At 32.7% G+C, this 27,772-nt stretch overlaps 1 protein-coding gene across 3 annotated transcripts in view; it reads left to right on the top strand.

Annotated features, from left to right (window-relative positions):
* Positions 1–27,772, top strand: part of LOC139987219 (lachesin) — a 163,351-nt gene that overhangs the window by 87,834 nt on the left and 47,745 nt on the right. For all 3 annotated transcript variants that reach the window (XM_072003222.1, XM_072003221.1, XM_072003223.1), the window contains exon 3: positions 26,851–27,058. In XM_072003222.1, the coding sequence (XP_071859323.1) occupies positions 26,851–27,058 (208 nt within the window). The remainder of the gene's footprint in view (positions 1–26,850; positions 27,059–27,772) is intronic.

The raw sequence follows: 27,772 nt of genomic DNA, 5'->3' as shown, positions 1-27,772 counted from the left end.
CAACCATAAAACACCGCTCTTTTCATACTATCGTCCCGTAGTATGACAGCGAAAATATTGCCTTGATTTTCCACTCTTCGTTGTCTGTCTTGCGTTCAACTTGCCATGGATTTGAAACCCATGCGCCCCAATTCGCGAGTACGATGATGGACGAGGTGGAGGTGCTCGTCGAAAAAAGTTAAAACATGGTATACAGTTAAATCAAAAATTCTGGAATGTTCCAATATGCGAATTTTCTATCCTCCATGGTCCGTTGTTCTTTTCGTAATATTTTTATTGTTTTTCATTATCTACTTGGAAACTGCATGGACTCGATGAAATAGAATATTCGTGGGACATGGATTGTGACAAATGGTGCTTTTTGCTAAGTTGTTTTATAACTTCGCCAATTTATTGTAGTAGCTTTTTCATCAATTTTGAAGGAGATACATTGAGACATAATATTCAAAACTGTTAAAGAATCGATATTATCGAATGAATCTACTATTATCAGGAATGAACGTAAATATATAAGTTTGAAAAATTGTTTATGTTATTCGTATGATACTCTAATGAAGACAATTTTTAATTTTTTAATTTAATTTATTTTCGGTAAACTGCGTGTATATTCAAAAGATCAGCCGAAGATATGTGTTCCTATTATTAATAACTAATTAAAAACAATTTTTCTCACAGGCTAAAAGGAATCCTGAAAGATTGTTAAGATTAAAAATCTACAGATATAAAGGATCAGAGTGATACAAAAATCAGAGTGATGTGAAAAATGATCCTTTAATTACTTTGATTAGTGTATCTATATATTGTGAGGAATTGAGTTATGTACTCTATTTTACTGCTTTCTTTTTATTCTAACAGAATAACGGGTATCCATTTACATTAGTATTAAATTAAAGAAGATTTTGTAGTATAAACTGCTTTAAGTATAATGTTCCTTTAGTACTTGGTAAACTTAAGATATTCTGTTCTCCGCTATAAAGTTTATTTTAAACTAAGACAGAGAGATTAATTTTTTATGCAAAGAGAAGTTGTCTATTATTCCCTTGTCCATGGCAAGAATGAAATCTGATTACATCACAGATTTGAGATTATCCATAAATATTATTGATAATCTTTTTCACAGGAGAATGACGAAAAGTAAAATTAACAAGAACGGGAAAAGAAGCGGGCTTATAAGAATAAAAAAGATATTTTTCATAAATTATTAGTTTCTTAATGGACAGATACGTTAGGAGCAAGCGATTCTTTTTTAATTTTGTAAGTTCCACTTTTTTTTTTTAATTATGGGCTTCTTAATTGGAGATTGAAAATTTCTAAACATATTGTACTTTTGAGAAAGATTGTAAGAAACTTTGCATTTTCAAAGTTTGCAATCTACTTTCGATTGTTATGTAATTTAATCTTATTTGTGGGCGATTCGGTAAATCCTTTAATTTTTTGTGGTTGACCTAAGAACATTCTCAATGTGCAGCTATGTAGAAATTACTGTAATTTGAATTTACTTTCAGTTCAAAGAAAACTTGTCTTCGGTTAATCACAAGTTTCTTTAGAAGATTTGTTTCATTTTTCGAAGAAATTACATAGTTAATTGATTGTACAGAAGCTTATAAAATTACAGGAAAATATTAAACATTTGTAATTTGAGAAAGTAAAACAAGTTTTAGAGAAAGTATATTATTAAAAACTTTTTTAATATTATAAATCATTTACAATTTCATGCGAGATAAATCGTGAATAACGGAACAAGAAAATATTGAAAAACTATTTGTATTAAAATTTCACATCAATTTCTCATCTCAAAAGAAAAAAAAAAATAAATCCCTCCAAAATAGAGGGATAATTCTTCTAATTTCCTTTTTTATCTCCCACATTTTGCCGTAAAATGGATTCCGCTTTTCTATGCACAACAAAACCTATTAGCCACGCTATAACTCGTGACAGGTTAAATTATTGCGTCACATAAAACGCTTTCACTACGCCTTTCTATACCATTATAATACTTTGAAGAATGTCATTATCCTTTGAACTAAGCCGCTTCGGCTAAAAGAAAATACCTGTTCCTTACTTTTAACTGTCTTTAAAAATCTTTCAATTTTTGTAAAAATTGTTGTCGAGCATTTAGCAAATGTTTTTCGCGTTATTAATAACGAGTCTGCAGGTATTCATGCATTTCTAAGAAGCTCAGAGGTGGAAAAATATACAGAATAGATATAATTCGCAAAAGTACATACGTAAAATATTCAAAGTACTGGTTATAGTATTTGAATCTTCAGAAGACAAACTAATCAACTTCACTTTTGAATTTCTTAATTTTATTATCCAGATAAAAGATTAATACCTATCTTCATGAGAAACAAATTACTTATATAGATTTATTTAGTGCAAGAAGATAACACGAATAATTGTAAATTACAAGCTAAATTAAAATAAAATAATATTTATAACATCGTCTGTCTTTGCTTTCAAATTTATCGATTTGATCGATATTCTTCGCTTCTAAGTTCACTCGCTTGGTGGGTGAAACAAATCACGTAGATTCCATTTCTCTAGTTGTGCCCAGAAAACTATAAAAATGCATAAACATCGGCTAACTGCTAATAACAATACCGATTGTTTTGTTTCTGTTTGGCTCTGTCATATGCTGTCTTCTCGTTTAGAGGATAGAATTTTTCACACGTAAAGAACGATGAACTCACATATCGAAAGCTGATAACGAAAATCGACATTGATCGCGTTGCCAACAGCACTTTGCCTCCTGAAATTGAAAATTTTCAAGCTCGCTCGCGTACAAAAGAAAATGGAGCAGATATTGAGAATATGGCGTGCGCGGAGTAGAATGTTTCATAGCGGAGTTTTCTTGCGAACTCAGACGCGGACGATGCATAAGCGCGTTTCGTGTGTGGAATAGCGTCTCCAATAGGGGGACTCTAATGAAATTCCGTTCAGACGTACTATTTACAGATGTTGTTTGCCGTATGAAAGTCATAAATGAATATCGAAAACTTGGTCGATATTATTAAGTTTGTGGGGCGTGAGTCTTGTCTCTTTTCTTTGCACGATGTTTGACCTACTCGTGAAAGGGAAACACTGAAAGTTTTTAATCGATACGTTTCTTCCCATTGTAGTACAAGTGGCTTAGATCCTGAAGTAGTTTATATCTTTCGAGACTAATAAAAGTAACTAACAGGAGAAAATGTTAATAATCGGTTGGTGAAAGAAAAATCGTGGCGGAAAATTAAGAATATTAATTTCAAGGAAATTTAAGAAAAATAATGCAATGTTATCAAATAAGTGTTTTATTAAATAACGTGTGCTATTAAATAACGTATACCTTGATATTTGTGTTAATGATTTTATTCTTTTTTTCTATCTCTGGTTCTATGAAGTTAATTTCACAAATTAACAAAATTTCTTTCGAAAAATATGTCATCTTTCCTAGTTGCTGAATAATACATAGTTTAGAAATTGAGCAAGTTGACGAAAATTTGATGAATACGAAAATTAATCGACTTTCAAACAGAATATGTTTGGAAGTAATATATCGAATCAGAAATTATCAGATTAAAAGGAAACTTGTAAGGAACATGTATCATATATATATAGCCATGCGTTATGTCCTAAGACAGCATTCCGCCACGTTGTTGGCAACTGCAGTTACTTGCTAAATTATATCTATTCTCCAACGTTAAGTCCCAGACATGACCCAGAAATGGGAGAAGGTATATTCTTCCTCTTCCCACTAGAACAACTAGACCATCAAAAAGACGCACCATCCATAAAACACGATACCACCTTTGCAACAGTGGAGAGTAACTACTAGAAACAGACCAAATTGATAAAATTAGTAGTACTGGAATTGACCAATCAAATAGAACTTAATTCACTAAAAAATAGATTTATAATGTAAGACTTAATTATAATTTAATCTGCACAAAGCAATATGTATTTTCTTTTTTTATTGTTATGTTTAACGTCGAACTGGAAATAGTGTTCGAGTTGGATTTCAATAGCACAAATCAATATAGACTGTGCAAAATACGAGGAACATACAGTATAACTGAATATTATGTTTACATAATAATTGTTTGACAAAAGTCATTGGACTACTAATTATTATTTTACTGACACAGGCATAAATCTATAAATATCGTTCGTGTGCAATAATTGGATTTATCTTCCAATGTGTTTGCAATCTATTTATTTACGAAATATCAAAAATACGGTGTGTTGAATTGTATATTATGTGGAGGTTCGAAATGATAATATAAAGAACTGGAACATTTACCACGCTTTTTATATATTATTTTGTTATTTTGTTATTTTGTTATCTTTTGTTCCTTATATCTTGTTCTCGTTATGACAGCTGAAATTCATACAATTTCCTGTTGATCAATATTGGAAATTCCACATTTAATAGCTACAGACTTGTATTTTATTCTATCTTTCGTGTTTCATTTTGTAAAATATCATCTCTCTGGAAGAAGAACATTTTTCATAAAATTTTATGGAGAGTTGTTCGTAGCCTGCGCCGTTATACATTTTGTAAATTTTATACGAAAAACAAGGAGAAAACAGCGGTTAAAAACACAAATGCGCGAATAAAAAAGAATAGACACGCGTGCATGGTATATATATTATATATATAAGGAAGAAAATCGGAGAAAAATACATTTGTGAAAAGCATGTCGTCGTAGAATAAATTTTCAACCATTGCGAAGTATTCTGTAGCAATATGCAATTGATGCATCATAGCGGTCGTTAAGAAACGTACGGAGTTCTCGAGAAACTTATTCTCGTAACATTATCTCAATCGTAATTGAACCGGATTACCAAAAGATATATATGGGAATTAAAAAATAAAAAAGGAGTCAGCATCCTACAATTAATTTCAATTTCACTTTTCATGCATGTTTGAAAAATAAATTTTCATCTTTACAGCTTGTAAATTGTACGTAAAAGATCATAATCCCTTTGTTTGAAGACTCTCAGTTTTCATATTTATATAAATTTTACTTGCAGATCGATTTAAATTAGAAATCACTTAAAAGATATTTTCTGAATTGTAATGAATTTGTTGTTTATAAATAATTTATTTTTAATATTAAATATTTTTTAAGGGAAGGGTCGCAAACATTCAAGGCAATTGCTTGGAAGAATGTTCCATTAAAATTGTTTCAATTGCGAATCAACGACGCGAAATTCTTCTGATATTGCTTTTCTCACGTTCACGCACGTAAAAATGACGAGAAATGGAAAATTGATGAGAAACAGAAATACAGACAGGTATAAGGAATGATCGCGCAGCTATTTCCACGGAAAATGACGTTAGTCGAGCGAGAAGCACGAGAATGGTTTGCGTGTTCCGGTATCTTTCGTTTTCGGATACGATCATTTATTGTAGATGGCGCTTATTGGACATCTAGAAATCCCCAGCGAAAAGAATTAATACCATTTCACGAGAAATTCACAAGAAAAATTTGCTTTATCTTTTTAAACTTCTTCTGAGATTTATTACTGTTACATAAACTTAAAAGAAATGTTGGTTTAGTATAATTTGTTAAATATTACAATACCATTTTATATATTACCATTGTATATACCATACAAAATCTATAATGAACATTATTAATTATATTGTTTTAATACGCTTTTAAATTAATGAATGAACGATAAAATATCCGATAGTAACTTGAACAGAAAAATTCTTCTTCCTTCTATCTATAGAATAAAATTGGTTATTTAAAGTTATGTATGAATAAGGTGTCACAAGTGCTTAATAATAAATCGGTTTATTTGTGAATGAGCATTACCCATTCTTTGATCATAAAATGCCTTCATGGCGTGAATTCACGCGAGTATTCTTTTAGAAGCGATTTTTATTGTGATACATGTACGAAGTGAGATGCATTAAAGCATCATCCATTTCCTATGAAACTTAGGAGAAAGAATAGGTATAGTATTCTCTTTGAATATTTTTGGGATTTATTCAACGCGCGTCGCACGACTGTAACGCCATTGTTTTAATGGAATGGTATATCAAGCTTTACATTTTTACACAGCTTGTTTTAAAAGTAAGTCAGATTTATTTGAAACACCTTTCATAGTTATTTTTTCATAATACTTTTTTAATTAGGTATAGCAACAAAAGTAAACTAAAGAATAACCGCTGTTAGTTTTTTGAAAGAATTATAAGTAGATGTGACATTGTTTTATTAGAAGAATTAGTATCTTTACTGAGTATTATTTAATTTAAAAAATGCACACTTTCAGATTAAATAGTAAATACTTTTCTAGTGTGTATATAGTGAATTCAATTTGATAAATATTCATTTCATAATTTGGATAAATAGAATATATCCTTACTTATACTTATCGTACATCGTAAGCATTCTATGACCCATAAAATGGTTATAATTTTATTATCGGTATCTATAGTGGCCTTTAGAAATTAGATTGCATAACATATTGTATGATTCAACAGGAATTTGATGAAATGAATTATTTTAGTATTGTGGTTTTGTAGTATCAGAGTCTTTTGTCAAATATGATCTTTATGATTCAAATTTCTGATTTTAAGGGCTTTCGTCTGACTTCATACAAAGTTTTTTGAATAGAGTCGAAATGAAATTCATATCTTTCAGTTCATAAATAAATCTGGAGCCAATTTAATACAGATTATAAAGTAAGTGCAAAATCCTTTATTGAAATTCAAATTTTTATCAAAAGGAAAAATTTCAAAGATACAGATTGTGCTTAAATTTTCAAGAAAATTAGAATCAGAATTAGGAGAAATCAAACCTGTATCAATCCATAATATCTGAAATAATTGTACAAAAACTACTAGAATGTAAAATCTCATATTTACTTATTTTAGACTACAAATTCATTTTATTTTCTTGAAAAGAACTTCTAGAATATTTGTTAAATCTTCACAAAAGTTCCTAACTTCTATTCATATATTTATCCTCTTTCACAAACTCTCCTACTGTATTCTCTGTACGTGTACGTACTAGCATATATCAATTCTTCTCTTATTTGCCATAATTTCACTTTACTAAATTCGCGATTTTCCTATTTTTTTATTAATAGTTCTCTTATTACCATGTACTAAAAAAATGTTTCAACATCCCGAGAATTGTATAAGATATGGTAGAAACTGAAAATCAAAATTCATTAAAATAATTATATATCGAGATTACTCTCAAACATTCTGGTAATAACATTAATAACATATTATACTTCAAGAAATGGTTGACTCTTGAGCAAGATATATCATCGAGGTCGGTAGGAATATTATACGTATAACTCTTTAATACTTTTTCGAAACGATTTAAAGCCCTGTAATTTATTCGACGCTTCCAAAGGAGTGCATTCTCCAATTTCATTTTAAGGAGGATTAACGGTACCATTGCGGCGCGATAATTTACGTTCTACATATAACGAGAGACGACTTTGGAAAATCGATCGATACGCGAGCAAAATGACAGAAGCGTTCTGTTTACCATTTAAGATGGAAATTGGAATAAAATAACGCTGTAGTTTCCTACCGGCATTAAAGTAGTTTCAACCATGAATATGTAAATAACGTCGAATCTTATTTGCCTAGGTATATCACGTAAAGAGTCAAGTAATAACGTATTCATACGCAAAGGATGCTTATGTAAAAAACCGTTTGTAAGAAACAATGAATTTTTAATAGCCAGCAATAATGCAGATTGGAGAATGTTTCATTTATGATTTTGTTAAACATATGACACCAAGAATGAATAAATAATATCTGTATAATAAATGAATAACAAATGAATAATAAATAGTATCTGTTTGTGAAAGACATTTACCTATGTACATGAAGAGTTTACTTTTCATGCAATAATCGTTACCGTGTTTCTTCCGAGTAAAAGATTCTCCAGTTATAAACTCCGTCGTATTTCATGGAGTATGTAAGTAGTGTATTTAATTTGTATTCATGTTAAAACGTCGATATAAAAGTAACTTTTCAAGGTAATCAATTATTAATATCCTGAAATAATATTGCGGTAAAATATTCGTTATTTATCAAAATTAGTCTTATTAGGGCTACTGTGTGTAATCTAGGTGCATCTAGTTTAAAGCTGTTTACGCTTGTCAATCTAGAATATTGTTACAGCATTAATTTGAGAAAATTATTGCATGTCTACCTGATATCAATTATTATTTCTTACAAGTTCAATTAATATATTATTTTTTATTGATATATTTTTTATTGACTAAAATGTAATTAGTTATAGTCTCTTTCTCTCATAAGCAATCAAAATTTTTTACTGAAAGTTGAACATTAAAGTAATTATTCCCTTACCTCTATTCATTACTTCCCTGAAACTTTCGGCTAACAAATGGAACAAGTAATGAAAACAAATGAACCAAAAGATGAATTGAAAATTACAACGTTTATTTCGAAATATGCGGTCACGTATATTTCTTTCATATTTTTCTCTTTTTCCTGTATCGCGTTCGAAGATTTATTTAAATTTCAACGATTTAAAGTTCACGCGTAAGGTCGAGGAAAAAGGAAACAAACTAAAAAATTCACTTTATCTCGCTCTCTTTCGCTTCGCTCTGCTGCATCTTAAAACTTTCAAATGACATTGATAACGATCGATGCGTCACAGAGGGAAGCCGGAGAGATGTGACATTTTGGTGAATTCTTCGCTTGATCGCAACGCGTGGCTCGACGGCCTCGCGAACGACATTTCGCGAGTGAAATGGCAAGATGACAAGCCGTTGGGTAATGCAAAATGTCATTGTTGCGACTTGCTCTCCTGCGAGAATATATTTGTGCATCGCGATATCAGGATAAAACGAAGCTTGCGAATATTTGTATCAAATTGATTTTTCAATCCAGGCAGTAAATAAAAATTTGAATATTAAGCATCCGATCAATCTATAAACTTTTTCTTGAGGTACGAATGATACAATCAAAATCGACAGCTTTCTTTACTTGCAAGAATGCAAATGGTGTATATTGATTTTAATCTGAACATCAATTGAAATCCATCATGTAACTTTCTTTTATAACTCATTTCATATTATTACTATAATTCAACTGAAATATTTCCAATCGATGGAGAGAAACTTTCTGAAGATTATTTATTGACAGTAATGAAGGTGAAATATTAAAATATTAAATGTTGGTATTTTCACTCTTTCTTAATGTTAGTAAAACTGTTGCAATATTCGTATATTCTTTATTTATGCTTTACACTTTCATCGCTATAAAAATGTAGGGTAAGTCAGAACCTGTGGCAAGTACGGCAGAGGCTGACTCAGCGCACTAAAATAAGAAGAGAAGTTCACGTATACATATGCCGGATATGACCTTGTTTTCGCGTTACAGCTTAAGTTGTGATGCTAGACATTTGTTACATTACCGATTTCCTAGCAAATAGATAGATTTGCTGTTCTTATTTCCTGACCAGCTCGCCCTCCGAACCTAAATTCATTTGATTATTAATTACGAGGGCATATAAAATCTCTTGCTTATAAAACGTCAGATGATAGTTATTAAAACTTTTCGTTAACGTAACCACCAACGTGATGACTAAAGTTACCCACAAATCCGTATAAGCTATGCAAACAAGTAATCGGTAATCTCTGATGCGATGCATTCACGCTTCTATTGAAGCTGGACCTAATCACTGATCGAGCAATTTCTCTGAAGGTAGATAAGCAACTATTGCAATACAAAATAAACTATCATTCGAGAACAATGTCATACTGGGAATATTTTTGTACGAACCTTTCTTATTTCAATGTGCTGAATCAGCTCCTGCCATGTGTTCCCACATGATCTGACTCACCCTTTGAATATCTTATTTCCTTATACCTTTGAAATTATACTTTTAGTATTTAATAGCAGATATTTATTCAAATTCATATTTTTATTAATGTGGTTAAAAGTATAAGTTGAGTATGAAGTCGTTTCATCGAATAATTATGACGAGCATAAAATACATTAAATATTTCATATACTTTTACATATTACGTACATCGTATTTTACACTTTTCAGTTTCCCGTAATTGCGTAGATATTCGCAATTCAATTATGACGTGTAAGAAATGAATTTAAAGTATGATTACAATAGTTAAAACTTTCCTTTGTCTTTTGATATTAGTCTTATAAAAATGATCCTGGTAGTTACAAAAGCATACCGTTCCGTCGGAAAAACAGACATTTAAATTTAAATTAAACTTTCGCCGAGCTGCTTGACTTTTAATTAACACAAACTTTCTAAGGTTAACCAATGCAATTGAACGTTTAACTGTTTGTTCTTCTAATTTTTACTCCTGTTTAACTATGCATCATGTAAATTAAGTAAAATCTGTGAATTTATTTGCTCACGTTTCATAGGAGTTCGCTTTTGAGAAAAGTTAATAGATCTGTTTGCGGATAAGTAGATCAAAGTTGTAAGCTAACGAACTACAGCCTTAGAAATAGTTAAACCAACATCAGTATTAACTTCTAGCATTGACGTTTGCAAATCTACATAGTGAAACGTGTCTCGATGAATAAAATATATTTCCAATATTATGCTATTTTCATTGAATGAAATAGCAATAACGTTTAATTTTTATAATATTGATAATACAACATAATTATGATGCTATAATTAATACAAATTTATTTGAAAATCAATTCCACAATTCCTTGTTAATATAAGAATATTTCTGTATGTAATTTTTCATAAACATAAAAGACACAGTAATTAGTCGAATAAATGTTATATGTACAAAAATCTCAGCTTCAGTTTCATCTACATCGTGATTAATCATAGTTGCAACATTCATGTCCATTCGGTCATCCAAGATAAAAACTACATGACGAAGATTAATTAGAGAATGTTGTTTTGTTCGTTTCTATCCCAGAGACAATAATCGAAATTGCACCAACAAACACATATTCTGCTCTTTTCAAAAAGACTCGTTTTAATTCCTTAATTGTAACAGCTGGACGCTATCTAGAAATGAATTACACAAATGAAACGATACTCCTGTTCTTAAGAGAATAAGAATCCGTGCTTATTTACTTTAAACTCGTATGGATGTATTAAAGAGCTTCGCCTACTCGAAATTTATTAAATTATAACACAGCTGCTTTTAGTTAGTCATTTTAATTATTAAAATGTCTATGAATTTAACTAAGAGAACTTCTTACTTTAAAACAATAACGTGCTATCATAAAACGTTTAACGAGATGTTAGCCAAAGGTGTGTAATCTTTCGTAAACCTGCTTGAGCGCAAACTGTAAACTGTTAAGCTCATTTTCGTTATATCTCGTAGCCTCTTCTCGTTTAATAAAGTATGAATAGTAAAGAAAAAGTCCACTCTTCGTATAATTTAATTTTTATTAATTTATGGCGAGCAGAGAAGAGGGACCAGGAAAAATGATGGCTCGTAATTTTCACAAAGCAACGCAATTATCATACGGGTTGTTTCAAGGAACCGCATTTCGTCATCACTATAGCGATTTTAGTTAATGTTTCTCCAGGATCCTTCCGATTTCGACGTAGCTGGTTGGCTATCTACGTTCCACGTTTAATTCTTATTTTCTCCATTTTTGTATTCTTCTCAAAATTATACTCCTCGTTCACTCTCTTTGTCTTGTCAATCTCGTTTAAACCGAGCTTAAAACGTCGAAATTTAACACGACGGGACAAGCAGTATAAAATTGGATTATATGCATATTCGTGATACGAATCGCTGACTTTCGTGAAAAGAAGGAATTCCGTTCAAACAATCCTTTAACGTGAAACTGGTACATTTCGAGGAACTTCGGCAACGTTGTAATTTAATTTCGGCATATGAATAGCAATTTCATCATAGAATGCTATTGATTAATCAACGGAACGTACGTTAAACGTTGATAGCACTTACATAATTAAAGCCAGCGAACATGGAAGGTTGAAGTGCGCCAATCGACGATCGAATGCAAACTTGTACTTGAACGTTATTTTTTACACGGAGGAGAAATCAATCTATTTTTTATGATAGAACTAATATTATTGGCGAGGCTTTACAAATCATAACTTATTGATAAAGTTCCTTGAATTATACTAACAAGTTTAGCAGTAAAACAAATGACAGGTATGTTTTATAAATTACAAATTAAGTACCTAATTATCCTGTTTGATGTAAAATTGTATGTTTGTTTGTGTTTCCTAGTTTGTACGAGTAATAAACTTTTGATGATATAATTGTGCAATTACATGTTTCAGTAAAGTTAGGTAGTATTTGGACGAAATTCGTTCAATTTATGAATTTTCAATAATATTAATCCTTTCCTTATTAATATTCTTGCATATTTCTATTCTATTATTACGATTCGCTATAGCTCGAAATGCTTTCAACATCAAATTCTATTGATAAACTTTATTAATAAATTGAAATTTCACTTGAGAAGTATTCTGTGATATATTCATACTATATCAGAATAAAGAAGGAAATAGGTGTATGTAAAAAGCAAGTAAAAACCAGAGCAGAAGTACAGTGTACTTTATATCGTTGCATTTTACAAGAAAACTTATTTTTATTTTAACAAATAAGGAAGATTTTTAGTGTTTTAAGAAACTGCCTAAAATAAAATTGAAACTGAAAATTATACATAGGTAATTAGTAATTATTTCTTCATATCGTGTGAAATATTTACTAACGTTAAAATACATAAATGAATGAATAGAACTGCACATATACATTTTTTGATATTGTAACAATTTTAAAAGAAATTGATATCTGTTTATTTAAAAATTTGTGTAAGTATGTTCTTGATTGCTTCTTAATATCAATTGGATTTATTCGATTCCAATATACCATATAAATTATTCCAACATTTAATGAGAATATCGATAAACACTAAATACTCTGTTGAAACTGATACCATGGGAATATAATAAATATGCGATGCTTATCAGTTAGTACTGTCAATTGCAATATTTGCAACGGTAATCCACGCGTCAACAACATGGAGATACTTTCATAGCAGAATTATATAGAGAATTTTATCTATATCAACTGCATCTAATGAGGAACAATCGTCAATTCATTGTGTAATTCGCGTTTGACTTAGAATATATTCTATATATTATAGAATATATTCTATATATCACTCAGAATATATCTATATGTCATTAAGTCTGGTTTGCAAGTCTGGTTATATAAATATATAAAATTAATGTCGAAATATACGTCATTCTATATCATTCCACGTTGTGAACATTATTCGCGCCGTAGATAACGCAAATCCGTCATGTTACACATATTTTAATTTTAATATGAGCCGATAAGATGCAATAAATTGCAACAAATTTCATTCACTAGAAATAAAAAAATTACGAAAAGAAGAATATTTCTTAAGCAGAGGCCATCTGTATCCATTCGTAAATTAATTTCTAGCATTAAAACCAAGAATACCGTGCACGTGTGGTCACATTTAATTTCACGTTATAACATCCAAAAAAGCTCCCGTTACAACGAAACCCCATTAACGCTGCTTGTCTGTGCTTTAACTATTTCCTTTGAAACCCTCTTCGCAAATTGTTTGCCTGCAGTCGCTGCCGCGTAAGTTTATGTTCAAAGGAGTTCTGGATAAGAACTGACAGACCTTTATGTGTATCCTTCTTCGACTATATGTTACGATTCTCCTTTACCTTTATGACCAATCCCAGACAACCTTCTACTTCTTTTTTTTTATTATTGACAGTGAACATTTCAGAATAACATAGATTCGCAGCAAGTGATTCGAAATGGTGAGTCGTATCGTTGAGATATAAAACTGGGCATTCTAACCATCTGTAACTTGGTGTAGATGTATTTGTTCAGTTTCCGATTTTATAGGTTGGAAGCTTTTCTCGCGGTTGGGAATTAGTTCTCAATGTGTTAAAGTATATAGCTTGAAGTGAATGAGGTATTCATATTGGTGATAATAATTTCGAAGTTTTGAAATTTACTGTTTATTATAGTTTACCACTGTAAGGTTTAGATAGTCTTTAGTTTCGGAAATGATGTGTTCGATGAACAATAAAGAATTCCTTAATGAAAAGGAGTTAAAATTTATTACTGTCTAGAGTTCTAACAACTTTTATTATTGGTATTCCCGTAGAACAGGATCGTAGTCGTAAACTGGTTTAGTAGTTTCGATGAGCAAAATAGAAAGTAGTTTTTAATAGTCTTAGATGAAATTTATGAAACATTGAAATTTTCTCTACTAATGTCGTGAAATAGCTTTATTTCTTCTCTTATTTCTAAATTCTGCAAATAAAAAGAGGAAACGAAAGGAAGTAATTATATTTTACACGAACATCTCTTGATTTATTTGAATTAGAGCGTTGGTTATTATTTTCGTATTGGCTCATGCTTTCATTTATTTCAATTTTAGCACTGCAGTTAACTGCTTTGGAACGTTTCGATTTTACGCCGAATTAACTGTTAATTAGATCTGTTACTTAGCTGTTATAGTATAATAGTATAGTACAAAGTATAAAGTTTAACGTTTTAAAGTGTAAAGTTTCAACGTTTATCTTTATACTTGTCTTTTGCAAAAACAATCGAAGGGTCATTACTCGCAATTATAGAGCATCATGACACAGATGCGAGCGAACAAGATACGTTATCACAATAAACATGCCAGTCATCGTATCAGGCTACAATTACTGTCAACGTCAAGCTACCAACAAAGTATAAACGCACACAATGCTATGGCTTGATTATAGTCCCAGAAAATACATCATGAGGGGACATTTAGTGACTAATGTTTCAAGGTACTCAATCCACGTCAACGTCGAACGTGCGTGAATCGCGAAACGTTCTTCATAAAATGCGAAATTGCTCAGAGGGTATCAACATGGACAGGAAATTCGATTACGATAAAATCTACTGATCATATATTATTGGCTGATCGATGGTTCAATTAATTACTATCGAGATCTCAATAAATATGCTTTCATGCTATCACCTACAAAAGTCTTCGTGTACTTTATAAAATGGTAATCTTTATTAGAAGAAAAATAGTAATTTATTAAAATAAAATTTCACTGCAAAATTAGTATTTTATAGCACATTGATCGTTAAATATGTTTTATCATTGCTCCATATGTTAAAATATATTAGTGTATGACATATATATTTCATTTAAGTAGAAATTGTCTTTTCACAAGGAGTACGAAGATTTTTATGAGTGACTGTGCAGTCTATTTCTCTGTGATATGTTGAAAATAATTTATTCTGACAAAGAAAGGTCCATAAATTTCTATTAACATATTACAAAAGCTAGGTTATGAGAAACTGTGAATTTTTACTTACTATGGCGGTAAAAACGTAAAATATTATTGTTAAAGCACAATACAATGAACTCACATGAAAAAATTGTAAAATCTTCGAGAATTAAAAAGTTTCGCTTTCTTTCAATTAGCAAAGATAAATAAATAACATCAAACCTATGAACGTAATGGAGCTGGCTTTAGTTACTCGATGCTTGAAATTCTATAATTGTGCTATTTCTATTTCAGTTATTTTGCCTGATGAAATTTTTATCGATATTGAAAATCTTGGTATTGCAGGGATTAGTTCATAGACTAAATTTATAGACAACATGACACCTCAGGTTTTAGTTCCTCTGGATTAAGTTATCTTTAGTCCCCATTTTGAGAAGTATCAGTGTCAGAGTTTAACGCCTACGCGAAGATGTTTAGGATTATATGATCCCCAAATCCAAGTGTTCAACTGCTGGCAGCGTCTCTTGCGAATTAAACTGACAAGCTTGTCAAGCAAATATCTTCAAAGCAGAAAGCTGTAAGTATTATAGTAATTGTTCTATCCAGTAAGATATTCTGTTTAAGCAATAAAATTCTATTTTCATATCTACATACTTTTGCTTTCATTGTTTGTTAATGTTCTACACGTACTTCCTTTCTAAGTTTTTCCTTTGTAACTCTTCTTCCTCTTTTTGTGTGTGTGTGTGTGTGTGATGGGGAAAGAACTACAGGATTACTTTGGCTTTGAAATTATATCTGTTCTGTTAGATGTTTTCTCGCAGAGGAGTTTGTCTCACTGCGTTTTCTCAACAAAAGAGTAAGCTTGCGACACGTGAGTCAAATTTAACATTTCATGCCATGTACTTGAAGAATTGGTGTTGGAATAAAATGAGATAAATTTGGAAATACTTTTTCTACACAGTGTCTCCTAAATTATTTTCGATTTTGTCGAGGACAAGAAAAAACAGTGGAAGAAGATTTGTATAATTTAGGAAAATGTGTATCTAATCGTATTAAAGAAATTGATTAATCTTCAACTGCTGCAAATTATTTTAACATCATTAATAATTTTCTGTGAATCATCATTTATTTTTACGATACCATACTGAACATCTTCTAGTCTTTTAGGTAAATGGAATTGGATATTGGAATTCGATAAATGTTCGAGAACAATTTTTTATTCAAATTTTTATTATGAGTGTTCGAACATCTATAATATCTCGTACAATATATATGTTGTATTTTGAAATTTCATTACTACAGACTTTAGTCTTAATACTTCTTTCCAGTTCAAATTATACATTAATGAAATTCTTCTTGCAAACTATTTAACAGGATAACATCCTGCAAGGTAGAATGCACACAATGTAGCATAAGACATATGAAAAACATTCTTTACCTCAACGACGTAGCAGTTTCAAATTTCTACTACATGGCATATCTGTATCCATGTCCGTCACTTTTGCACCGTTTATGCATCACGGAATCATTAATCAGTGCCTCACAGTTCTGCGTTTCAACTTACCACAACATTCTTATCGCGTGAATTCACATTTGAATGCAGATATCCTAAACGCCGCGAATTGCAAGACGTAACAATTCCCCACAGTGGAATATCAAAGCATTATGCGAGTACATCGGTCCTACACGAGTGTTTCGGAAATTACCAGGACGAAATTTCGTTAAGAATCAAGTCTCGGGGCTGAATCTCTCGAAGAAGGGTAGGTAACGGGCCGGAAAACGAGCGAGACAGAGAAAGATATACAGGGTGTCTAGTAATATGGGGAAACCAATAAAGACAGTTCATGTAGACGTACAGTTGCTCACGAAGGCATTTAAGTACTTACAGAAACCTTTTGTGAATATATTGCCTGTGTATAATGAAACATTTTGAAATTTCATTAGCATTGTTTTGAAATTCGAGTTTCAGTCCCAGTTTTCGATCTGAAAATATACGTGAAAATATACATTTCGCTGAAATAGTAGAAAAAGTATTTAAACATATCAATAAACTAAAAAGTCTAAATATTCCGTTTGACTATCTTTAACACTTAACTTATATTTAAAATGGATATTTAAATTGTAGACTAATTTTTTACTGAATGTGTGTTTGCAATAAATATCTTGTAATTTCTATAAAATTTTCTGTGACAAAAAATTTTTCGATTACGAGCCACTGTGTATTCTATTTTAATAAAATTATTATGTTATAAGCTTTTTAACATACAAATATGAATTGTTAATCTCTTGGACATAATTATCCCTTTAAAGACTCCCTATTGTTTCCCTATCGTTTCAATTTTGTTAAAAACCAATCATATCACATTTATATTCGTAAGAATCAAGACACCCCTAATTGAAATTAATTTATATTTTTTATCTTTCAACTTCGTCATTACGGATCTGCATATCTTCTTCAAACTGTTTCACTTAACGCACATAGTGTATTCGTAAAAGGTGTCTACAAGTGTTCGAAAACTTTCGTGACCCTGTATAGTTAGAGAAAGAGAAAATGGATAGGAGAAAGATGTAGGCACAAGCAAAAGTAGAACGAGGAGGAAAACACGATGTACACCTTGACGTTCGACGATTCAATCAACGTGGCACATTGTCGACGTCAGACAGGGGTGGAATATGTCAGCCGTAGTGTCGTGGCGGTGGATATTCCTAGGGTCGAGATATGAAAAATGATGTCTGACGGCGGCATGAGTAACGCCGTGCGCCGTCAAGGTACATCGTAGGAGAATGCTTTTTATGGGTTGTCCTGGTCGGGACAGGGATGGAGGGTGGCTGCTTGACAGATATCTCGCCGCTATCCGTCGTGTTGAGACGGCCGCGATCTCGTGCAAAACGCGTATAAGCAACTGTGTATTAGCTGGGTGTCACTCGGGGTGAGAGAGAGAGCAGCATCGTACACCGCCGGAATTCATCCCGTTGCCACCTTTTCTTTCTCCTCCCTTTCCTTTCTAGTTTGGTGTCTTTCACTTTTCGTACGTGTCGGCGAATTCCCAAGTGGAAATCGCGATTGGAGTGGATCCCTTTTCGACAAAGTCTTCGATCGAAGTTTTATGATGATGATAGACAAGCATTGGGATACATGTCAAATGTGTAAGTTTATTGTTATTGGGTTGTTCGAAAAATTTATAGTATGTTTCATAGTTAATGTCTTGGGAAAGATATAGTCAAATGAAATGCTAAATTATGACTATAGTTGGATATTGAAAGGAACCGAAGAGCAACATTAGGTAATTATAAAGGTTTGAAGCTTTAAGTAACTTACTTTAAATTTTCTAATAAATGTGCTCCATATATTAATACATTAATTTAATATTATTTTTATTTGCCTACTTCCGCATGAATTTATGCTATTTATACAATGCTCCACATTTGATCGACGATTATTGGAAATTCATACGAAAGTTCTAACAGTTGTGGTATACATTTTTATATTGGTCTTTCCCTGGTCCTCCTGGTACGATATTTTAGTTTACGCTGCATTTTATTAAACAGCATCGTGTATTAGAGTGGTTCGTATCTTTTCAGATACTAACTTTTAGTTCTATAAAAATACTTCTCTATTTCCATTTTTTTCATCTATCAGAGATTTTATGTATTATTTTAAATTACTGTGAATTAATAGACTAATTGGAGAAAATTATACTTAATTTGTAAGAGTTATACATAATATAATTAACAATCTCAAAATGAAGATAAAACTAATTTTGCAAAGTAGTGTGAACTGTGGACGTATTTTACGGAAAATTATCTAGTCAACATATTTATTTACTTCTAGTTCTAGTAGAACGCCGCAACTACTAAACGGAACAGAAGGAAAAACAAAAAACATAAGTTAGAAGCCTATTATTTTTTATATTATCCTTTATTTCAGCTTCCCTTGCTGAAATAAATTATGATCCCTTATCTAAACTGTCACGACTTCCAATTAATTCGAACAATGGACATTCTATCATACCATATCTCTCTCCTCAGGTAACGTGAAAATTGATTACCACAGAGTAATAAATTTCATAAGGGATAGCGTTTGATTTTCTCAACCTGATCCTTCATAATATTCATTACAAAATCCAGTAAACTAAAGTTAATATCAACTTTATGTTTCTCAATTTCAAAAGATTAGAATTTTGAGTAATCTCTAACTAATCTCATTTTAAATAACTATTAACCAGAGATGATTACTCGTTTATTTAATTTCGAAGATTTAGTAATTTCCAAATAATAACTAAAAAAGATATGGAAATCGTGCAAAGCGACAGGTTCTGCGTCACGATAAATTTCACATTTGAAATGCTACATTTTTTCAAATCCATAATTCTTTAAACTATCTCAACCTGAACAAGATCATTAGCAGGAAATTCAGAAGCATCGATGCTTACTGGTTCGTTCTGGCATGCGTCCACGAAAAGGATTATCTGTACGTGACATTCGTTACGATGATTACCTTTGTAATTAGCCAAACCGTGGGCTCACGAGCGATTACAATTAACAGTGTATTCCTTGTTTAGGTAAAAGCGGTTCATTGGTTGTCGTTCGGATCATCGACGTGATACTGTGTTTCGATCGTGGCAGGAATGTTTGTCGGTCGATGTAAAACGTTTCGAACCAGGGTTCCAGTTGGACGAAGATCGCTTGATGAAATGGGTGGGGAAAAACCGTTCGACAAGGACAGATGCGCCGCGAACGATAATTATGCGGATTGCTCCACGGAGGCTAATTATCCTCCCGTACTTGCAGTATCGGTCTCAACCCTTCTTCTCTATCCCATTTCTCTACTGTTTCCATCTCTCTGTCTCTGGTAAACTTTGACGTTACAGGCAGATGCTTATATTCATGCCCTCTGATAACCCATCGAATTAACCCGTAACCTACCGTCGTTCTGGTCATAGATACGCAGCTTCCCTCGTTTCGGAAATTCGCACTCTGAATGAAAGGGACGAGAAAACATTCAGCTTCTATGAATGTGTCGGTTGACGGTTGTGAAACTCGGCGCTTTCATTACTTTATCGAGCCTCCTTGAGATAATCTGTACCATTTTTCTTACCGTGTTATCTTTCAAGGTGCTACGTATAACATTCTTGTATTAATATCCGTGGTACTTTCTCTTTCAATTAACTTGTGACTTTCGCACCTTATTATCTTTGACCTCGGTCTACTTTATTACCTCTGAATTCTCCATCCCATTTATTCGAAACTAACTAAACCATGCTTTCATAATTTCAAATGCCTCCAATTTCAACACAAATTCTACGTTGCACACCCTACATTTACTTACAACAGAGCTTTTCTACTTCCATCAATATCTGAAACCTAAATCTGAACCGCGAGAGATTCCAACCAGATTCACTCTGTTCAAAAGCTCCCTCTGTCGACGTTTTTCTATCAGTCATTCACGAATGGGGTGCTTTTATACACGACTCGCCGAGAATGAAATATTACTATAGTTCACGAAGCATTCAGGAGAAACAACATCGACACTGTCTATGAAATGTTTCATACAGTGACGCTGTATGCAGTATATTTTCAAACTTGTTTTAGATTTTACACAATAAAATCATGATAACCCTACCTCATTACAGTGCTAATGAAATTTCGGAAAGTTCGGAGTATAACAGACATAATGTATTCGTGAAATCTTTCTGTGGTAGGCGTTCCAGTACTTTTGTGAGCCATTGTACACTTTCAGATTCGTTTCAGATTTCGCCAATAAAATCACACTCCTGTCTTGTTACAATACGAATGAAATTTGGAAAAGTTTCGTATAATAGATAGAATGTATGTCTAAAAATTTTCTATCGCAGGTGTTCAATCTCACCACAGGGCCGTCAATCTCGTCATTGTTTCACTAGCTTCCTAAACTGGCGAAAATAGAACCGTGGGAAAAAAAAGCGTGAATGGCAGCGCGTGGGAATGTGTCGCTCATAAACGACTGTGTTTACACAATTACAAGTATATACCAGTTGGGCGTACAACGTCCTATGCCTAAAGCTCTGTGTTTCCCGACGTTTCAGAATTTCCAATATTTACACGCCAGAATATTCAATATTTTCCGGCGGCATGGCACGCCGCAAGGAAATTTGAATAACCCAATACGCTTATTTCGTTGTTGCCTATACCTTGGCTTCGATGATTCTTTCACGTGATCGGTATAGCTACAGTGACAAGCCTTTGATGTTCGACCTGTTTCTCCCCGTTTATTCGAAATCGTAGAAGTATAACATCTATCCAACGTCGAGTTTACCAATTTCCTTTTGAAAAGGGAATTGTGAGAAGAAACCAGCCGCAAAATCGGTTTTGGCTATTTCGATACTGTAGATTTGAGAATATTGTTGAGCGTGAGTGATCGTAGAATACAGTGAAACATTGATCGTGAGAGATCTGATACTTTCGTCACTATTTTTCTTGATTATTTATAATTTTAGACACATTAACTTCAGCTGTACTTCCTTCTCATTCTTTGTCTATTTTTTCACATTTCAGATTCGTTAAACTGTTTTGATTACCTTTAATTCAATTATATTTGATCGATGATCCAAACGTGTATTATCAGAAATTTGTATGAAAGGTTGCTTATAATTATTTGTTGTTTGATTTCTATTGAAACTGATCATGTATGTTATTTGTATGCTATATGATAAAAGTGATCAAATAACCGATAATTAGTGCACTATTTCTAATTTGTCGAAGTGATTGCGAGTTGTTTCGCAGCTTGCCTTTATAATCGCCGTTGCTCGTGGAACTGTATCATTTTACGATCAGTTCGAGACTTGGTGTGAAAGATATTATTTGAAATTTTCGAGAGGCGATCAATGGATTTAAAGTAATTGTAATTTGGTTAATTAATGTTTGGTTTCTTTGCAACGTAAATTGTAATACGAGTGATAATGACAAAAGTGTGCTGTTCGTATCTGCGTAAAATGAAAAGATACGAGAATGAATTAATGAAGAATATATACTACCATTCGCAAACCAATATCATAATGTGTTGTTAAATACACACAGTTCATGCGTGATATTAAAATTTTGTTTCGCATTCTATTAAGTTTCTTATAGTTATTTCATGTTTAAGACTTTAGTATGATTCCATATTTAGTATGATGTAGTAGATTCTAGACAGATTTTTATTTAAGAACATAAAAAGGAATAATATAAGAACGAATAATAGAAACAATATTTGAGAATAAAATAGAAAAAATACAAAGATAAGTATAATTGATAAATTTCATGAATTTTATAATGATTCTCACTCAATGCAATTCGATTCTATCAAACTACCTAATTTTCAATTTCTCTGTTCTGTGCATAGTTAAGTTACCTTAGAGATCAAATGTAGAAAATTGTATATAAAGTAAATAATAACATTAAATTTTATTATCCTATACGACTGTATAAAATAATATCCAATATTACATAGATAATTTGTTTTTCTGATTTGATAAATATTTCCGTTCACCAAACGATAAATTTTTTATATTACTTTAGATAATCAATCTTCTATACATCGAATAAATTTATAACGCTATGTTTTATACAGAGTAGCATTTATAGAACATTTAATTTTCCACTAGAGCAGTAAAAAAAAAAAAATGCTTATCGTGACATGGATATGTTCATCGAATATACATTTTAAAATTTAATCGTACTTTCAATCAATGGTATTCCTAACGTAATCAGAATCACAATTTAATGCAAGCCGCGCCATATTAAGCACAACGCGACATTATATTTCATCGATAACGCAGCGTTAATACTTTTAACCACTCATTTCACTTTATCATTGCATAAAATAAATAATAACGATTGCATCGCCGCCACCGAGGATACAAAATCGAAAACGTTTTCGGCAATCCCGTTCTCACTAATTTGAAATACTTCTCTGAATCTCCTCTCGCAAAAGTAATCTTGTAATATTTGAATAGATCAAACCGTCGGAACTAATTAATTTAAAATACAAAGAGCGCGGCTGTCGCTTTGTTTATTTATTTTTCTTACATTTATACGGCAATTAAATGAACTTGTTCCTTGCTTTTGCAATTGAAAATATTTTTACAAAATGGAAAATCGTGGCTTATGTTTTATTTAACCATTTAATTCATACGTTTCATTATTATATGTATTCAATTAAATTTTATGAAAGCAGATGTGAAATAAATTGCTATTATTTTTTGATGGAATTACTTGTCGTGTGTAATATGTTATTACGACACGCAGCATTTTTTGTGTTGCAGCAATGAATTTATCTACATCTGTTCAATGTGAAAGAACAATAAATTGAAATTGTAGGCTGTGGAAAATCTAGTTCTCTTAAATATTTAAGTAGAATATATGTAGAAGAGATATTATAAATTGATTAGGACAAATAAACGCTATCAGGAGTGCTATTACAATATCTTTAAAGTGTTAAATCTAAATTAAGGATTCAAATAATAATATTATCTAGTGTTATCCAATTGAATATTTCATAAATAAATTACATCAACTAATTCAATGGAAGTCTACTAATTCAACTATCTTAACTATTATACACCATATACTAATTACATTCTCCAATTCTACTAACTATGCAATACGGATTAGGTTTCAGTTAGTTAACTCATATAAATTAAATTCAAGTTAACTTTGCTCTAGTTTGATGAATCCTTGGGCCATAAATAAGAACAAAAGCATATATATATAGCATTCATTTCCATTTGAATCGAACGAAATTATAAAAATTCTAATCTTTGTTATCCCTTTTTCAAACATGTATATCGAGCACGACAGTGACAGAGAAACTCCGATCGATACATCGACAGGTTTTCGATCATTTACGATCCCTCGAATTTCGCGGCCAACGTTCATTCTTTCGTTGATTATCGGGAAACTTGGTTACGGCGCACGCGAGCGAGGAAAGATGGTAGGAGAAATCGAAAAGGAGAGGATGAGCGATCATTGCGAGGTTACCGCGGGCTATTCTTCCATGGGGAATTTTCCCCAGTCATTTTTCACGCTGATGGAGTCGAACGGAAGGCTCGAGGTATCCCGCTAAATTAAAGAACTACATCATCAGTATCTAACCGGGACGAAGAGCAACTGGAAAAGAAAAAGGCGAAAGAAGATGTAGTTGTATTGGAATGTATTGAACGAAATAGATGTCAACGAGTAGTTAATCTTCCTTTTTTTATAAAAGCTTAATATATAATTAATCGAGCGATATAAGTTAGTGTATATATTTTGATATATTTTTGTTCTGGTCTTCTGAAGAATTGAAATGAAGGCATCACGGGTGAAAACTATTATTAGATTGTGGATATACATACATGCATGACATATTAATAAGAAATGAAGGTTCATGAAAATGACCCAATTCCCTTGCAGACGTAAGAAAAATGTTCGTCAAACACCAAGTTTAGTTTGAAATGAAATGCATTTTATCTCTGAATTTTCTTCCCGGTACTTTACAACTTACCTAAAAGCTCCAGAACCTCATTACTTCTAAATACACGGTGGCCGTAACATTATCGTTAAAACAATCATTAAACCGACGTTTTGTAGCACAAACCCGGGCGTATCCGCGAGCTATATAATTTTTCATCCGCTAAACAATAGTCTCGGCAAACTACGTTGAGCTAACATTGAAGGCTGGCGCGGACGATTTGCAAGTTCCCTCGGCTTTGTCCTTTTCTTCCTTTTCTTTGGGTTTGCCAGCCTCACCCTCGTCGCCCTCCACTGTCTTTGGAACCGTCTTTCTCGACAAGTGCCGATCCGCCTCGCGCCTCTTTCCCTTGTTCTATTAAAGAACCTCGCGAAACCTTCCCAAACGTTCCTTTCTTGCGTCTGCACAGGCTGCAACGTTGCGTCCTGCCGCGTTTCGAGATAAAGGCAGATAAATTGTGTGCGTGTGTGTACATACATGCACCAACCATGGTCGTACGTTCACGTACACACGAAACTTACTTACATCGCCCACGGCTCGAACGGATGCAGTGAATGAAGTGGATGTGCTGCGTAGTCCGGGGGAAGAAATCAACCGGGAAACAGTGGGCTCGACAACGGGGGTGGAAGAGGACGTGGTACAAGAGTATATGCTTTAAAACGGCGTCGAGTGTATTACGAGTTTGGCGCAGAAGTTTTTCCTTTTTATGTAACGAGCACAGTTGGTAACATCGAGCACATTGTCGCAACACTTGGACAATGAGTCACTGAGAGACTGCGCGACAACGCGAAGCAAAAAGGATGGAACAGAGTTTGCGGGAGGACGTTATGAGAGACGAAGGGTGGTGGTTGTGGTAGTAGTTGTGGTTGAAGGAAATGTTCCAGAAGGAATAACGAAAAGAAGAAAAAGAACAAAAGAGCAAGGAAAAGACCTGTACAACAGGCACGTTTGCAAATGTAGTCCGTGTGAGGTTTGTTCTGGTGAAATTTCTCTTTCTCTTTTTCTGTTTTACGTTTTCTCGCTCTGTTACGGAAAAGTACATATAGAGATATATGGAATACTTTTAACAGAATGTCTTGGCCACGACACGGCGGCGAGACAATGCGTGCCGCTTGCGAAAACTTGTACCTAAAGTAATACACGAGCTAGATATAAGCGAAAGTGGCGGGGATTGAATAAAACAACAACAGTAGAGAGGAGAACGTCAGCCCGCATTTTTGTAATGCATACACGTCGTATACACGTCGTATACTCCCAGTAGAGGCCATGTTGGAGGCGCTGTGACAAGCGACATCTAGGTCAGGCAAATTGTTATTTCTTTTGATTTGCTCGACAATCGCAGGTTTTCTGGGAACGCTTTGAGTGTTTCTCGTTGGCACGCGTAATTTTTACCCCCTCTCCCTGGTTCCTTCTTTTCTTTTCTTCCCGTTCAGCCCCCGGCGCAAAGCGAAATCGCTAGCTGAATTGCTTTCGAACGACGGAGCACATCGTCCCGATTTGTCCCCGCGTGTTTGAATCGAGCGCCGTTTGTTGATATATTTATAGAGCACGTTTGTTCGTTCGCTGTATTGGTAACCGTTTTTAAACAATAAACGTGTCTTTCTCAATTTATAAATTTAATTTAATCACGAAAGCAATATATAGATTTGATTTCAATACTGAAAATGGAAAAAATGCCTATGTAATACCAGGATTATTTATGCTTCGCATATGTAGCTAGAAAACGTATTGGCACATACTCTTACTTTCCAACGAAGCGTTTCTTTTTTTCTTATCGAATTCTACACTTCACTTTCATCGTACAAAATGTTTGTGATCATACGAAAATATTATCAAATGATAAGAAATTTAATAATGATACACCTTTCTTCTATATATTCACCTTTCTTCAACACCTAGCACAATACCACGTCACATCGACTAGTATTCTTCGAAGTTAACTTGCGCAAAATTAGATTACAACGTCGTCGATGAATAACAAGTTTAGTTTTGCCGAAGTTTCATAGCGGAACACGTTTCAAGTTAAATTACCTTTCAGAGAGCTCGCTTCTGTTTATGATAGAGGATACACTAATATCGTCTGATATTTCTTGATACAATTGTGACGAACGCATGAAAATACTTTGTTTCTTTGTCGTATAGGTAGCGTGGCTGCGAGTGGACACACAAACGATCCTCACGATCGCTACTCACGTTATCACGAAGAATCACCGTATCGCCGTCACACATAGCGGTCATCGTAGATGGTGTCTTCATATCCGGGACACCAAAGAAACGGACAGAGGATGGTATATGTGCCAAGTTAACACCGACCCCATGTCCAGCAACACTGGATTCCTCGAAGTAGTCGGTAATCAGCTGTTAATATTATCTTTTTGTCTAATAACAATCGTAGATCATAATAATATGTATTGTCCCATCACAAAAAATGTTTGAATATTTATCACGGAAGATTTTTCTGTACCTATATCTATATTATGTGTTATATGTTACAAAACTTTGTGAAATTTTATTAGCAGTATAGTAAGACACGATATGCATGATTATAGTGGTAGAATCTGAAACTAATCTGGAAATACACTATATGAATGTTGCAAGATATTTATTGAAACCAGTATACGATATGTATAGTTATGTTAAACATTAAATTGTTACTAAAGATGATTACTACTAAATATTGAATCTTATTGGTATAATGGATAACTGACTAGTAAATAATCACAATTCTTCTAATCTATGTTTGTGCGAAGATAATTTCTCCTGGAATGTGTCTTTTATATTGACTTTATATTGACTTCTACAATATACCAATAATGAAGTTAAGTTTATCAATTTAAATTTAATTTAATTAATTCACTCTGTTTCGTGAATATTAGTCCTTCATTAGTTCTACGGTAGCTGAAATTATTTAATTGCCATTAGCTTTGAACGCATAGCAGGTTATAGAGGAAAATGCAGCGGGTATGTTCTACACAAAGTTTCCTAGTGAAATGTCAGGAAATCGAGCAATCAACTTTTTCAAAACTCCAAACTTTTAGACATCTACGTTTCACCTTCGCGTGAA

This window comes from Bombus fervidus, chromosome 5 (assembly GCF_041682495.2).
Source record: "Bombus fervidus isolate BK054 chromosome 5, iyBomFerv1, whole genome shotgun sequence".
NCBI classification, from domain to species: Eukaryota; Metazoa; Arthropoda; class Insecta; order Hymenoptera; family Apidae; genus Bombus; species Bombus fervidus.
This window is presented reverse-complemented; position numbering and strand designations above follow the sequence as displayed.